The sequence below is a fragment of the Meles meles genome, chromosome 3, assembly GCF_922984935.1.
Source record: "Meles meles chromosome 3, mMelMel3.1 paternal haplotype, whole genome shotgun sequence".
Classification (NCBI taxonomy): Eukaryota; Metazoa; Chordata; class Mammalia; order Carnivora; family Mustelidae; genus Meles; species Meles meles.
The window spans coordinates 134,200,364-134,215,665 of NC_060068.1; the positions used below are offsets into that span (position 1 = coordinate 134,200,364).

The following is a 15,302-nucleotide window of genomic DNA, read 5'->3' on the forward strand; positions in this document are numbered from 1 at the left end:
CAATAGACAAGTGTCATGCCTTATGAATATCAGGATCCACTTTGCCCTGCTTCTCAGGGCAGCAGACTTAGAGGTGGACTTTGGCGACATTGGGGATCAAAGAGTATTTGTCTAAGAATTCTGGAGACTTCCCTCAATGGACTTGTTAGTGAAATGTCTGAAAGCCTTAAATTATAGAGGTGTAGCTCTCATAGGAGATGAAAAACCAACTCAGTCTGTTATTTTTGACAGTATTTAGAAAGCTTTATTTTTGCAGATAGTTGTCCTTCATTTAGTAGAAAGCCTACTGAAATGGGGGGCACGAATTGAATTTCTGGAAAGCCTCAGTTTCCTCAGCTCTAAAATGGAACAAAAATTATGATTTTTCTTATTTTCACAACATACAAATGATAACATTTGTATGCATAACTAATTTGCAAATAATAAATAGAAATGTTAGCTTTTGGGGAACGTACTTGTAATACACAAAAACTGGGTCAGTACTTCAGTACAGGGTTTCTCAATCGAGGCGCAAGTGCCATTTTAGACTAGACCATCCTTTGTCGTATGTGGAAGGGCGAATTTGTCCTACACACTGTAGTATGTTTAATAATTCGTCACTGGCCTGTACCCGTAGAGGCCAGGAGAGAAATTCCCTCAGCCCTTAGCCTAATCATGACAACCCAAAATGTCTCCAGACATTTGTAATGTTCCCTGGTTGGGGTGGGGATGCAAAATTACCCCTACTTGAGCGTCATTGGTCTAGTCTTATACCTAATGATTTCTGACAGTCTCTTCCTGGTGACAGTGCTACAGTCCCAAAGAGTGCTCTTTTTTTATTAAGCATGAGAACTGCCTGACCCAAGGTCCATATGTCCTTCAAATACATGTGTTCTTCCCTGTGGGTCTCCAACCATCCTAAAGTAGGTAGACTTCTCTAAATAGGGGCAGCAACCTTGGCCACTACAGAGTTAATTTTTGAGTGGAAGAAGAGCTCTGTCCATCAGCAAGGACAAATTCCTTACTGGATCTCAGATTTAAGCTGATTTGTCCCCATCAGCCCGTCGTCACTTTCTGGGAGAGGATAGAGGGAGCCTATGGCAGAAAGAACATTGACTCAGGGTTTTTTTGTTTTTTGTTTTGGTGCACATTTAATTAATTATCATTTTTCCACAATTAGCACGTGGTCTTATGCATGCAGGCATGTAGATGTTTATGCAATTGGGGAATGGGTGAATTTCCTCAATAAGGTTAAAATAGCACCTCAAATATCCTTACCAAACCTTTCTTTGTTTTCCCCAGTGGTGTTTTTTTCATTAATATTATGGTCCTGTATATTTCTCTGCATCATCTCATGCTGGTAGCCATCCCATCCTTCTTGAACCCATCTTTTCCTTGGATTCCACAACAACATTCACCCATTCTCAGCCTTCTTAAAGGGATGCTATTTGTTTCCTCTCCTGTATATATTGAAATTCCCTAAGTTTTCTTTTGAGATCCAGATCTTTTCCCACTTTGTAGGGCTCTTTTAAATATCTTCTTCATTCTCAGCATATTAACCACTGTTTGGACACTCAGAACTCCTGAGTCAGGTTCCCTGAGACCTGACATCCAAATCCAGACCTAGCTCTCCAGCTGCCAGTTGGAAACTTCCAGGAATTTCAACTTATTGAACCCCAAAGTCCATTGTCATCACCTTTCTTTTCTTTTTTTGTGCTTCCATCAGAAGTTGCCTTCTCTTTCCATGTTCCCTATCTTGGTCTATTTCCATTTATGTTGGGGCTGGGGAGATGACTGTTTATATCTGTGTCTACATTCAGTGTGTTCCACGTAGGTGTATATAAATATACGTGCCCATACATGTGCCTTGACATACATCTGAGGACATTGGCCATGACGGTGATAATGATGAAGCTAACATTTATTAGGCACTTATTATGTGAGAGATATCATGCTAAGTATTTTACATGAATTATCATTTTATCTTTACAATGTCCCTGTTAGGAATGTACAAATATTATATTTGTTTTTTTTCCAAATATTACATTTGTTAAATTTACACATGAGAAACTGAGGCTTAGAGGAATTAAGCAATTTTCTCAAAGTCACACATCTACTAGGTAGTGAAGAGGCAGTGATTCGACCCAACCATCTGACTCAGATGTTATCTAATGTGGAACAGTAAAGAAGCTGACCAGAATCTGTAGGGAGACACTTATTGTGGGAAAATAAGGAGGTCTCTCAACATCTGAGAGCCAGAGTGACTCTCCATGAATATGTGCTAGAACCTCAGGAAAGCCATGGAGAGGTGTTTGCCCTATAACAAGCCTGAAGCTACTATCTGCATGAAAACTATTGGAATGCCACCGAAGTTCATCAGGCAGAGTGGAGTTGCAGGGAAATAAAAGAACATGAGCATTGTTTCTGAGCAGAGCTACAGTGTTGGCCAATTTTTTGCTTGTATGAACCTTAGAAAAAGAAGCTATTTCTCAGAAGATGGCTCTAGCTTTACTTAACCTATGGAGACTTGGGCCACTTCTCCAGAGCAAGAAAGACCCATCATATAGATGAAGCATGAGTAAAGTGACCTCTGACATCTCAGAGACTCTAGAAGAAACCATACTGAAGTTCCCAAATCTTAGGACTTGCCCAAGAAGGGGAAAATTAGCCTCCCCTGCAGCTCCCCTGGCTGCAAGCAATGTGTCATGGAGACACTGGTTGAAGGTTACCTGTGAAGAAGACACACAGCTTCCATAATTCCTCTCATAGTGCCCCAGTAAGAATGAGGTTTTCTGTTGTGAGCACCTTTAAGGAGGAATAAGAAAGTGTCTTTTTGGCATCAGAAAACTCTGGTCTATCCTTGACATCTCAATGTGGCTTTTCTCAGTTATATTGAAAACTTAAGACCTAGAGACATCTGATCGAAAACGTGCTCTCCTGACTATTAAGTGGGCTCTCTCCAACACTCGTGGCTGCCGCTTTTCTCTCATCTCATTTTGTATGCTCACCAGGCCACCCTGAACTTCATACAGCCACGCCAGAGCGTGTCTCCTCTGAACAGCAATCAGGGGCCTGTGTAGGTGACTGAGGAGGACATAAGAAAGGTTGTTGATCTCTTGACATGTAAAGACATTCTGTCAAGCAAACTCAGCCTCACAGCAGCTGAGCTTCTGGTGTGTAAACAGAGACTACTTAATTACACAGGTCATGTCAATTAGTGTGACCTTAACGTTTTCAAGAAATTAATCACTTTCCGCAGAGCTCGGCTGTGTCCATACTTTAAGGCATTATGGAATAAACCTTGTAGAAAATCTGGTATAGTCTTTTTTTTTTTTTTTCCTCCTTCTTCTTAATTTATGATGGATGTTTTCTTTTGAAATCCAGGCTGTGGCTAGGGTAACAAAATTGCTTAAATACAACAGTAGATACAGGCTTCATGCAGTTCTGGTGGGTTTGAGGAAGTGGGGAGGAAGAGGGAAAGCTGGGGTAAGCTAGGACAGAAACAGCTCATGACAGGGAGAAATTCACTGTGATTAAATGAGCCCGTTTCTTCCTCTTGACACTAAAAAGATGCTAATGTCAAAGGACTGTGTTAAAACCATGTCGTGGTTCTGGTTTTTAACTGACAGGAGCCAGACAATTCCAGGTGAAGATTTAAATCCTTATCAATAGCTTTCCTTGTTGGGGCTGGCAGAATGAGGATGGTGAGGGAGGGAACAAGAATCAGGTACAAGCTGTCATCTGAGGTAGATGCCATAGTACCTGGGGAATGTGAAGTAAGGTATAAATTTCCAAATTCATCTTATCTCTTCAACAGAAATTTGTCCATAGGCTACAAATCTATATTCATGTATAAATGTTAGCTGCATGACTGTGGATGAGTGTAAATTTAAGATATATTCCTTCATTCATGCGTGCATGCACTCAGTAGAATTTATTGATGTGGCAAGTAGTGAACATATTGCCAGGAACAATAAAGACAGGGTGTTTGTCCTAATGAAGTTTCTATTCTAGTTGGGGTCTATTTGTTAGGATAATACTAGCTGCTGTAATACATAGAACAAAGAATATAATGGCTCCCACACCACAGGTCATTTCTTGTTCACATCAAGGTACAAGGCAGGTGTTCTTGGTGGGTGAACATAAGTCTCGTACATAAAGTGACTTGGGGACAGGGGCTCCTTTTGTTTTGTGTCTCTGCTGTCCCCTAGAGCCTTGTTGTCTGTCCAGGTACGGCCCACACGGGACAGAACACGGATGTGCAGGTTATAGGTGCCATCAGCTGCTACGATGTGTACAGATTAGTAATTACAAATCATCAAAACTTTTCATTATTACTATAAAGAATATTAATAATATAAGAGAGAACACATGTGGGATTGGGGATAGGAGCCTAATTTAAAGTGGGTGACCAGGGAAAACTTTTGAGGAGGTGATATTTAAGCTCTGAGCCAAAGGATAAGAATAAACCATCCTGAGAAGCGCCCGCAGAGTCTTCTGAGCCGAGAGAACCGCCAGCTCCAAATTCATGCTTATCTCGCGTTTATCGGAGGAGACAAACCAACCTCCTTCACTTACTAGTCACTTGGAGTGGGGATAGGAAATACGAGAAGAAACCACGAGGTTACCATCCCAAATCCCCACCAAAGAGGTGTTCTTTTAAAAATGATGGCACAGGAAATGACAGTAAAAGGCACTCTCTGCTCTTGTTTTTGGTGAATTCTATAAATTTTGGAGAATCCTTGTTATTTACTCAAAAGCCTACAGAGGCTCTGAATCAATATATTATAAGAGATCATCAGAGAATTCTTAAAATACATCTCCTACCTCTGCAGTTTCAGTCTGCTTTTAAAAGCACTTAAATAAAGAAAGAAATATTTGTATCCTTTTTATTTCTCTCCACTGTCCCCTACCCCCGTTACACTGTTTTGACAAACAGCACATCTTGCAATTAAATTCTTTACCAACAGAATGCTAGGGGCCCGAGCTGCAATCACTCTCTTCATACAGAATAATTTCAAGATACAGCACGCTGATTAATTATACTGAAAGCAGCTCTAATGATAGTTTCAGAATACAGATTAATTCGCATAACATGGTAAATACAAATGGTGGATTTTCAACCTGATATATTAAACCATTATGGCTTATTGGGCAAATATGTATCTTGGCATGAGCCTTATGTTGGGCCGTGGCAGAAAATATGCATCACTGAGAAGGAATCCTTATGAACACGATTTGATGAGTGGTAGCTCTGCACTTAGAGGAAATAAATTTCTACATTAAGTACAGTCGCTATTGAAGAAATGTAAAATACGTGAAAGGATAGATGTTTAAAAGTGTTTGGTGTAAGATCAGTGTTGCCAGTGGATATTGCTTCTGGGGATGCCTCTACTTAGTGAGACTTACCAACAAAAGATACACTGATGTTCTTTCACTTTTTAAGTTGTAACTTCCAGAGTTTTTATTATTTATGAGATACCGTACAAAGTGTTTTGCGTGGATAATCATATTTTTCCACTGCTCTTTCCCTTGTTTACTTTGCTCCACACAAGCGCATTGGCCTATCTTATTTTCTTTCATTTCTCTTCCTCGGATACACCAAACTCATTTCTGCCTCAGGACCTTTGCCTTTGCTATTCTGGCCTTGGAAACTCTTCTGCGGCTTCATTGAGTAGCTGGCTACTTCTTTTACTTAGATTTCAGTTAAAAACATCACCTCCTCAGAGATACCTGCCTTAATCACCCAATCAAAAATAACTCCCACCTAGGTATCACTCCATTCCCATCTTATTCTCTTCTTGGAACTTTTCACATTCAGAAATTTGCTTTCATTGCTTAGTCACTGTCTGAAAACCCCTTTTACCCTTTGATAAGTGCTCAGTTTTTGGTGAACAAACAATTTATCTGTCTTGTTCATTGTTGCCTTTCCATAGAATAATGCCTGGAATATAATAGGCTCACAACTCTTTCCTCTGATCTAGTGACTTATCTGAGGTTGCAAACTGGTAAGTGATGGATTTGGAGTTCAAACTCAGGACTCTCTCACCCTAGAATCTGAGCTGTTGACTAATATGCTTTTTTTTTTTTTTTTTTTGCTCCCAGTTTTCTCATCCATGTGTCATGGTCTCATTGGTAGAGAGCAGACATGGCAATTCTGTATGTTTTGGCTCGCTGCTACTTAAAATAGCCAGTGGGAACACATACATGGAGAGTCCCCGTTAAATACCAGTGACACCATCTAGAGTCATCAAAGGTTTCCTGATCCACAGAGGGAGGACCAAGGTTCAGGTCACTGATGAGCTTTTATGTTGAACATGTGTCACAGTTCAGGAAACAGAAGCTGAGTTTAGTTTCCAAAGATCTGAGTGAGTTTAGCATACATATCTGAGCATTGAGAAGTGTCTGCTTTTGTCTTACTGTTAAGAAAAGAGATCTTTTTGCCTTGAGCCTTGAGAGTAGATTTAATTCCGTCACTCCCTCCCTTTCTCTCGAAGTTCCACTCTGTTACATCCTGTAGGTTCATGCGTCCTCCATAATTTTTAATGAGTTATTTGGTATCTTTCAACCAGATAGACACTAGCAATCAGGCAGGTTTCAGAGACTATCTCATTCCATATCAGTCAAGGATATTTTAAAGGACAAAGTTAATGAAGACCTGACTCCTAACTGCGGCAGACCATTTTTATGTATATAATACTTAGAGTGTAGTCAGTCATATACACCCCAGCTATATGTCCTGGGAGATACCAGCAGAGTCAGGGGAGGACAGACTTCAGCCACAACTTGTAGCATTTGTGTTGAGAGGCCAGAGGCCATGGTGGGTGAGAACTGGACCTGGAATCTGAAAGTTTTTCTCCAGGCTTACCTCTGCTCTTAATTTGTCCTATGACCTTGAGGATGCTTTTAAACCTCTTGGGCCTCAGTTTTCCAAGCCTCAAAGAGAGGTGTTGGACACATTTGCAGTGTCATGACTACTGAGGACTTCTTTTATCATTTTCTCTTCTGAATCCCATGTTCCCATGTGAGGACCTATTTTTTGATCCTGATGACTTTTTTTTTTTCAAGATTTTATTTATTTATTTGACAGACAGAGATCACAAGTAGGCAGAGAGGTAGGCGGAGAGAGAGGAGGAAGGAGGCTCCCCGTGAAGCAGAGAGCCTGATGTGGGGCTCCATTCCAGGTCCCTGGGATCATGACATGAGCCGAAGGCAGAGGCTCTAACCCACTGAGCCACCCAGGCGCCCCCCGATGACCGTTATTAAGAATCACACTCTGTTTTAAAATTATTCAAAGTCATGTGAATCCATCAGTTGAGGGCTTCTCACAGGCAGGAGATAACCAGTGTTTCCAGGCAGATGATCCCATTCTATAGCGACAAAGGAAACTGATTGCTTTAGTATGCAGTCTTCCTATGGATGAATTTAGGGTTCCCTCTCTGCTGTGTTGTTCCTATTACTACATTTGAAAACTCTTAGTTGGAAGCTACTAGGTTGGTTGATTTCTTGGGCTTTTGACTGTAATGTTCAAGGAGTCTGTAAAGAATGGCTCAGCAGACAGGGTAGAGAATATGGTTGAACACCCCTGTGTAGGGTTGAGGGCAGAAATTTGATGACATAAAGACTTTTTTTTTGTAAAGCAGTTTTAGGTTTACAGAAAAATGAGGAGGAAGTATAACGAGTTCTCATAGAAGCCCTCAATCCTTTCCCCCATTTTCCCTATTATTAATATTTTGCATGAGTTTGATATACTTATTAGAGGAATGTGCCATATTGATACAGTTTTGATAACACAGTATAAAGTTTATAGTTTATACTAGGATTCATTTGTATGTTTTGTATGCTGTGGGTTTCGGCAAATGCATGATGCTATGTCCGCACCATTACAGTATCGGATAGAATGGCTTCCCTGCCCCTGGGCCTCACCTGTTTATCCCTCCCTTCTCCCTGGCAAACTCCTGGCAACCACTAATCTTTTTACTACCTCCGTAGTTTTACCTTTTCCAGAATGTTGCACAGTGGGAATCATATGGCTTATAGCCTTTCCAGATTGGCTTCTTTCCTTCAGCACTATGCATTTTAAACTGCATGTCTTTTTATGGTTTGATAACTCATTTCTTTTTATTGCTGTATAATATTCCTTTCTGTGGATTACCAGTTTGTATGTCCATTCACTATGGAAGGGCATCTTGATTAATGAGGCCTTTTATATGTTAAACTTTTTATTGATATAATTGTAGATTCACATGTGGTTGTGTGAAATAATACTGAGTGACCCTGTGCACCCTTTGCCCACTACCCCAATCGTAATGAATTGCAAAACTATAGTACAATGTTACATAGTATTATACAATAATCATGCTGGATTTGAACATTGACAAATCTGTCACCTTATTCAAATTCCTCTAGTTTTTCTTGTAGTCATTTACATAGGTATATGTTTTTAGTTTTGTAAGGTTTTATCATGCATAGGTCGATGTATCTATCACCACAGTGACGATATCTGGTGTTGCCATCACCACAGGGATCCTTCCTGTCATTTTTTCATAGTAGCTATATCCACCTTCCCTCTGTCCCTAACCCTTGGCAAGTGCTAATCCATTCTCCATTCCCCAAATTTTTAAATTTCAGGAATGTCAAGTAAATGGAATTATTCCATGTATGACTTTTCCATGACTTCTTTAACAAAATATTACAGACTGAGTGGCTTAAAAATGGAAATTTATTTTCTCACAGGTGTGGAGGCTGGAAGTCCAAGATTAAGGAATCAGTAGAGTTGGTTTCTGAGGCCTCTCTGCTTGGCTTATAGATAGCCACCTTCTTGCTGTGTCCTCACGTGGTCTTTCATCTTCGTGCATATACTCTGGTGTTTCTCTGTGTGACCAAATTTCTTCTTCTTAGGACATGCATCAGATTGGATGAGGGCCCACTCTAAGAGCCTTATTTTAACCTAATCATGTCTTTAAAGGCCCTATCTCCAAAGACAGGCCCATCTTGAGGTACTGGGGATTAGGTATTTAACTTGTAAATTTGGTGGGGAAGAGGGTGGGGAATAAGCCCATACCATGCAAGATGTAATATTTTGGTACTGGCTTTTTTCACTCAGCATAATTCTCTTGAAATTCATCCAGGTGTATCAACAGTTTGTTTCTTTTTATTGCTGACTATTATTCCATGGAATGTCGCTCACTGCCTTTCTATTTTGTGTACTCCAAGCCAGTGCATTTAATGCCTTATATTAGGGGTCCTGAATTAATGCGGACATAGAATAGGCTAAACCCAGAGGTGAGAAAGTCATGTAACAGACCAACTTTAGCACCAGTTTCCTTACACTGAGTTACCATATATTAGCTTTGGAGACTGAGTTTATAATTTTATATCCATTCAAAATTAAGTTGTCAAAGTAGTTACTTTTTGGAGGGAGATACTTACTTACTACTAAAATAGTCTAAATCTAAACATTGAAACCATTTTTATGGTCTAATCTTCCTCTTGATTCCAGATTTGTTATAGAAATGTTTAAAAATACAGATTTTATTTTTTTGTATTTTTTATTTTTTATTTATTTTAAAGATTTTATTTATTTGACAGACAGAGATCACAAGAAGGCAGAGAGACAGAGAGAGAGAGGGGTAAGCAGGCTCCCTGCCCAGCAGAGATCCCGATTCGGGGCTCGATCCAGGACTCTGGGATCATGACCTGAGCTGAAGGCAGAGGCTTTAACCCACTGAGCCACCCAGGCGCCCCTAAAACTACAGATTTTAACTCTTTCGATTGCTTTTGTCATAACCCCTTCTTCTACATGAGCTGCTACTTTTGTTAATGGGATTTTCCACCCTTGACTGAATTTAGCTGCTTTTGTCTTTTTGAGAATCTGCTCATGAGGCAGAGATTATGGGTCATGAATCTTAGATAATTTAGTTTATTTGGGACATACAAGGTCTCTTGCCTGATATGAAGAAAAGAGGGACAGCTTGAAGAATGGTAGCAGGAAATACTAACCAATAACACAACTCTCAGAGAATCCTTCCTTCATATGAAATATTGGGAAAACAAGACTGAATTGATAAGATGTCTAATTTGTAGATTTTTTTCAAAGCAGTAAGATTTTGTTTAGTTTCAAGCCTAAAATGTTACAGGCTAAGATGTAAATGGGTTCTAGAAAGGAAAATTATATAAACCAGTGAAATTTACAATTTACACGAGGCCTAAATTACATAGTGACATATGGTGAGCACAAAAAAGTCTTTAGAATTATGCAATCTCATTGTTAGACTGAAAAAGCAGTGAACATATTAGGGATAATTTTTGTATCCTTTTATTTAAAATAACAGTTTATACGGGGTTCTCTTTTATGGCTTCAGATGATTAGCCCAATACATTAACTTGAACCTTTTGGTCAGTATCACCAACAAAGTAACAGCTATCCTACTACTGCTACTAACATTTGTTGAGTGCTCAGTTTGAGCCAGGAACCATGCTGGCCACTTTCAGTAATGTAAGCCTCACAGAACCAGGCACTGTTGTTAATATTTCCACTTGAGAAGCAGGAGCATGGTGGCTAGAAGGTTAAGTTAACCTGGCCAAAGTCAAATCAGCTAGGAAAGCTTGGGTGTCAAGAATCATCAATTTTGTGTTGATTGTTTCTAATTCTAAATAGGTAGAGGGGTAAAATTGTAAAAATAACAATCTTTAGGGATATCTAGGTCCAGGATAAAACAGAGGACATTCTGAACCACTAAGATGAGGCAAGAAACGGAAAACGTTAGTGTAGAATCTCCAAAGTCCATGGATACCTGCAGATTTCTGTGTTTTTGTTTGTTTTTTTAATCCCCTCATGCTGAATGCCTTCACTGGGAGGGCTGGACCTAGATAGAAGATATCATGGAACATGCTGCATGTTCATTGGCATATCTATGGACTGCTATATTAGAAAGCTATGTCCTAAATAGAATAATTTTATAAAACATATAGTAATCAAAAATACTTATATATAACCTTAAACTTGTCCACTTAGACTAATACCTATTTCAGGAGATATAATTTGGACATCCTCCTGAATAACTTTGAGCCATTTATTTCCAAACCATTCTACAGCAGCATTGTCCAACAGAACACTCTGGAATGAGGAAAATGTTCTGTGCTGCCCTGTCCAATAGAGCAGTCTCTAGCCACATGTGGCTACTAATCACTTGAAATGTAGCTATGGAGACTCAGGAACAATGGAATTTAAAACTTTGCTTTAATGAGTTTAAATTTAAATAGCTACGGGGCGCCTGGGTGGCTCAGTGGGTTACATTTAAATAGCTACATGTGTGGTTCCTGTATTGGATTGTACAATTCTTAAGAGTAAAGATTGAATTTAACAGATACCATAAAATTCCAAGTATACCTGTTCCTCATATTCCCTTCATCTCTTTCCCAGGGCAGGAGAGTGAGGAAGGGGATAGAGAGGGAAGTGCTGAGTCCAAATGTAAAATCGTTTTCCACGTTTACCTGTCCCAAATTCAAGCTGTGTTTTGTTGACAAAATTTGGGAAGGTTGAAGATTTGGCAGGCCTGCCTGTCCCCTTGCCTGATGAATGTGTCAGCACCTCATTCATCTTGTGTTTACCTGAAAAGGCCCTTTTCCTTCCCACTATGGGCCTATTTTTAAAGGACACTTCAGTGCCCCCTTTGCATCTCGCAGTTAGATTTTTTTTTAGAAATTTACAAGTTGCTCTGTGGATTAATTTCAGCATATGTTTCATTTAAATGTATCTTGATCATTTCCACATTGGAATGAGAGAAATTATTTGGGGGAGAGGGAAGTTAAGATGTTTAGTCATGAGTTTCTGTGAGGAACATTAGGTGTTTGTTTTCTAGAAATTAAAGACACGAGGATTCTATTTTATCTTTCTTCCATTTTAAGGGAACTTTCAACGAAATGATTCTGTCACACATGTGGTCTTGGTGATCCTTCTTTTGTCAAGAGAAAAAACACATAGGATGTAATTTTTTTTAACTTAACTGCTTTTGTCATTTTTGTTCAATGTAGGAATCAGATGACAATATCTTTTAAAAATACTGAGTATTTTAAGCTTAAGCCTGTAGCATTTCATCTTACAGGTGCATGGTGAATTGCCATTGCTTTTTTTTCCTCTTAAGACAGACATCTAGAATAACAACTTTCTGCATTTCCTGACACTGGAAACAGATACCGTTTGGGATTCCTTTTATAGTTTCTTCTGCTAACGACTCCAGTGACCACTCAATTGTGGTCTCGTAGTAAATCAAAAATTCTTTGAAAGACCCAGCTCTGTTATATAATTGTCAATGTCCCACCTCCCTAACTAAAAAGAAAAGTGAGTTTCTGTTGCCTTAAATAATATGGACTCTTATTGGCACATAATACTTTTTGAAAATAAAAGAATAGACCGTTTTCTTCTCTTCCCCCTCCTTTTAAATTAGCCTACAATTGATGAGGCATACACAGAACCTTCAGGCTGCATCAGATCTGGTTGGTCAATCATGAAGAAAGAGAAAAACCACTTTGCAAACTGCTACTTCAAATGTCCTGAGTCTTTCCGTCAATGACTTGCCCTAGTTGGGATTTGGTTTTCACAATGATTGAGGCAAATACCCGAGTCCCAGAATGGACTCTCAATTGTTTACTTTGTATTTTAATAAAATAGATTTAAAAAATAAAATCAGGGGAGGCTCCAGGTCTGGCTGGGAGTCATGGAAAAGACCTTGAGAGAGGACCCTTAGGAAGAACCCCATAGAAGCCTTGCCCTGCAGTCATCCCTGGGAGACCCCAGCGTGGGATGACCAAGTGCATAGTTTCCGGAGTTCCCGGACTTCTGCATCCAGGTCTGAAAGACTGTAGGAGCTCCATTTAAAAAGCAGGGCCTCGGGTCTGTGTAAGGGAGGGCAAGGAAGAAAACAAACAAAAACTAATAACTAGATCAAGTCAAATGGGATCAGATCAAATGAAATCAACCCCACGATAGTACTAGGAAAAGAGCTTCACAGCCTGAAGTTCTATACCATCTTTGAGGCCACGAGAAAGGAACTCCGCCATGTTTTGGCCTGATGGATTTAGGTCAAAGATGTCGACAGTAGAACTTTTCAGTATGGCTGACATTGGTTGGGTGGGAGGCTACTGAGGAGGGCCCTTCGCCAAGGCAGGGCTGACAGTTTGCAAACACAGGGCAAGGCCCAGCATCTTGCCCTCTGCCCAACTCAGGGGACGAAACTGAGGCGTTGCACAAGACTGGAAGTCGGAGAAAAGGCTTCCTCAGAAACTGGGGCCTCAGTATGTGCCAATCCTTGTAAAGCGTTTCACCTCTTCAGAGGCTAATGCCTCTCAAAACCAAGAACAATTAAAGCGAGAGTCTTTCCAAGCAACTGGGGAATTGAGCAAAATAAATCAGAAATCCTCAGCTTTGGCTCTGGAGGCTCGCCTCATTATGAGAGCAGATCTATTAGCCCTCTTGCCTTTGTCTTTCATTTCTCAAGTGAGGTGATTCTAATTAAATTAATCTGCATGTCAATCTATCGGTGATCAATCAAAGAGCCTGAGGTCTCCCCTCTGCTGCTGGGTGCTTGCGGCTGACAGGGGCTGATAATGGAGGAAGAAATAAACTGTCGAGGAAAGTTAATTAGTCAACATAATAGGTGGATTAAACGGGAGCTGGCTGATTGCTGTTTCCCGTGTCAAAGCATGAGGTGGGAGCTGAGGCTGCAATTACAGACAATTATTATATTTGGTTGTAAGAGGTCGCATGAATAAACATATCTCTGTGGGTTTCGGTTTTAATCCTCTCCCCCATTTAATATAAGGAGAAGTGTAGGTCATTTCTTCTCATTGTTTTAGTCAGAGTTCTCTGAGAAAACACCTTTGCCCGTGTCCCTTCTGGCAAACTAGGCTCAGAGTCGGTTTATGAGATGGCCAGCGTATCCGAATTATACCCGAGCCACCACATTTCTTCTTCTTTTGTTTTTTTGTTGTTGTTGTTTTTGTTTTTTGGCTAAGAAACACAGAGCTAAGACCCTTAATCAGCAGGGATCTTTTGGGGAGGGAGTGGTCTGGTTGTAGTGGTGATGGTGGTGAGGGCAGGGGGAGGGATGTTTGTTCTGATTAATCGAAGTAATATGGGAAGAGAAAAGCGCAAGAAACCCCAAAAAGGCACCCGGGAGAGAAAGCTGCCTCCCAGCTCTCACTGAAACCTCTCTTTTTCATTTCTCTATCCTCTTAACCCTGACATGGGGGGGGAGGGGGGGAGGCTGGGGGGGTGGGAGGAGGAAATATTTTAAAGATTCAAAGATTTTTATTTGCATGATCAACTGTGATATCTGCTTCAGTGTCTAAACTGAAGGGTAATTTAGGTGAAACACAACCACCGTTGTGTAAAAAAATATGCTAATAAAGATCCTCTTGTTAAAATTATGGTTAACAGTGTACCTTCTGCTGTATAACTATAAACTGTGCAATTTTACTTAAAACTGCATCAAAAGCGTTCCATGCCAAAGACCCACTCATCAATAGCTCCTCTTGTTAGACTTGTACAGCATAAGCACCAGTTATTATGTGAAATAGCTGTGCAATTTTCTTCAGCTCCCAGCTGTTATTTATTTAACTTGAGTTTATTACCCTCCATGCTTTTATATTAAAATGTTCATTCATTTCTCTCTTCTGTCTCCAGGTCGTGGTGTCTACGACAGTCAATGTGGATGGCCATGTCCTGGCAGTCTCTGATAATATGTTTGTCCATAATAACTCTAAGCATGGGCGGAGGGCTCGGAGGCTTGACCCCTCGGAAGGTACGCCCTCTTATCTGGAACATGGTAGGCAAATCATTTTCATTGGTTGGCATTGCTACTTTAACTGTGAATCTATTTGGTTTCTTTCTTCCAACTCCACCACATTTTCTACTCTGTTTCCGATTTCCAATGTTCTGTTGAAACGGTGCTGAAAGCAAATATTTAAAGACAGGAAGATACCTTTGAGGCCCAGCCTTTCTTGTTGCACATCTCTCTATTCTGGAAATGAAATGGCTGATGCATCTTTCCTTCTGGTTGAGAGAGGGAGGGAGACCTGGACCACTTTACTTTAAACTGCAGCTTGACTGAAAAATAAAGGAGGGCCAAAGCAGGGTAATAAATACTGTGGTACATTTTGAGTTTACAACAGACTTGGTTGTATAATGAACTCTATCCTTTTTACAATGCCGCTGGTGTATCTCTGTAACTTCATATTGAACTTCAGTTGGAGATAAAGTCCAAAGTCTAGGTTAGAGGCATTTGTTAAGATGAAGCCCAAACTAAATATCTCTCCTGTGC

General features: G+C 40.1%; 1 protein-coding gene across 6 annotated transcripts in view; it reads left to right on the forward strand.

Moving 5' to 3' along the window:
• Positions 1 to 15,302, forward strand: part of EBF1 (EBF transcription factor 1) — a 387,643-nt gene that overhangs the window by 247,907 nt on the left and 124,434 nt on the right. For 4 of the 6 annotated variants that reach the window (XM_046001039.1, XM_046001043.1, XM_046001040.1 and 1 more), the window contains exon 8: positions 14,666 to 14,807. In XM_046001039.1, the coding sequence (XP_045856995.1) occupies positions 14,666 to 14,807 (142 nt within the window). The remainder of the gene's footprint in view (positions 1 to 14,665; positions 14,808 to 15,302) is intronic. The other 2 variants (XM_046001042.1, XM_046001045.1) reach the window with 1 other exon arrangement.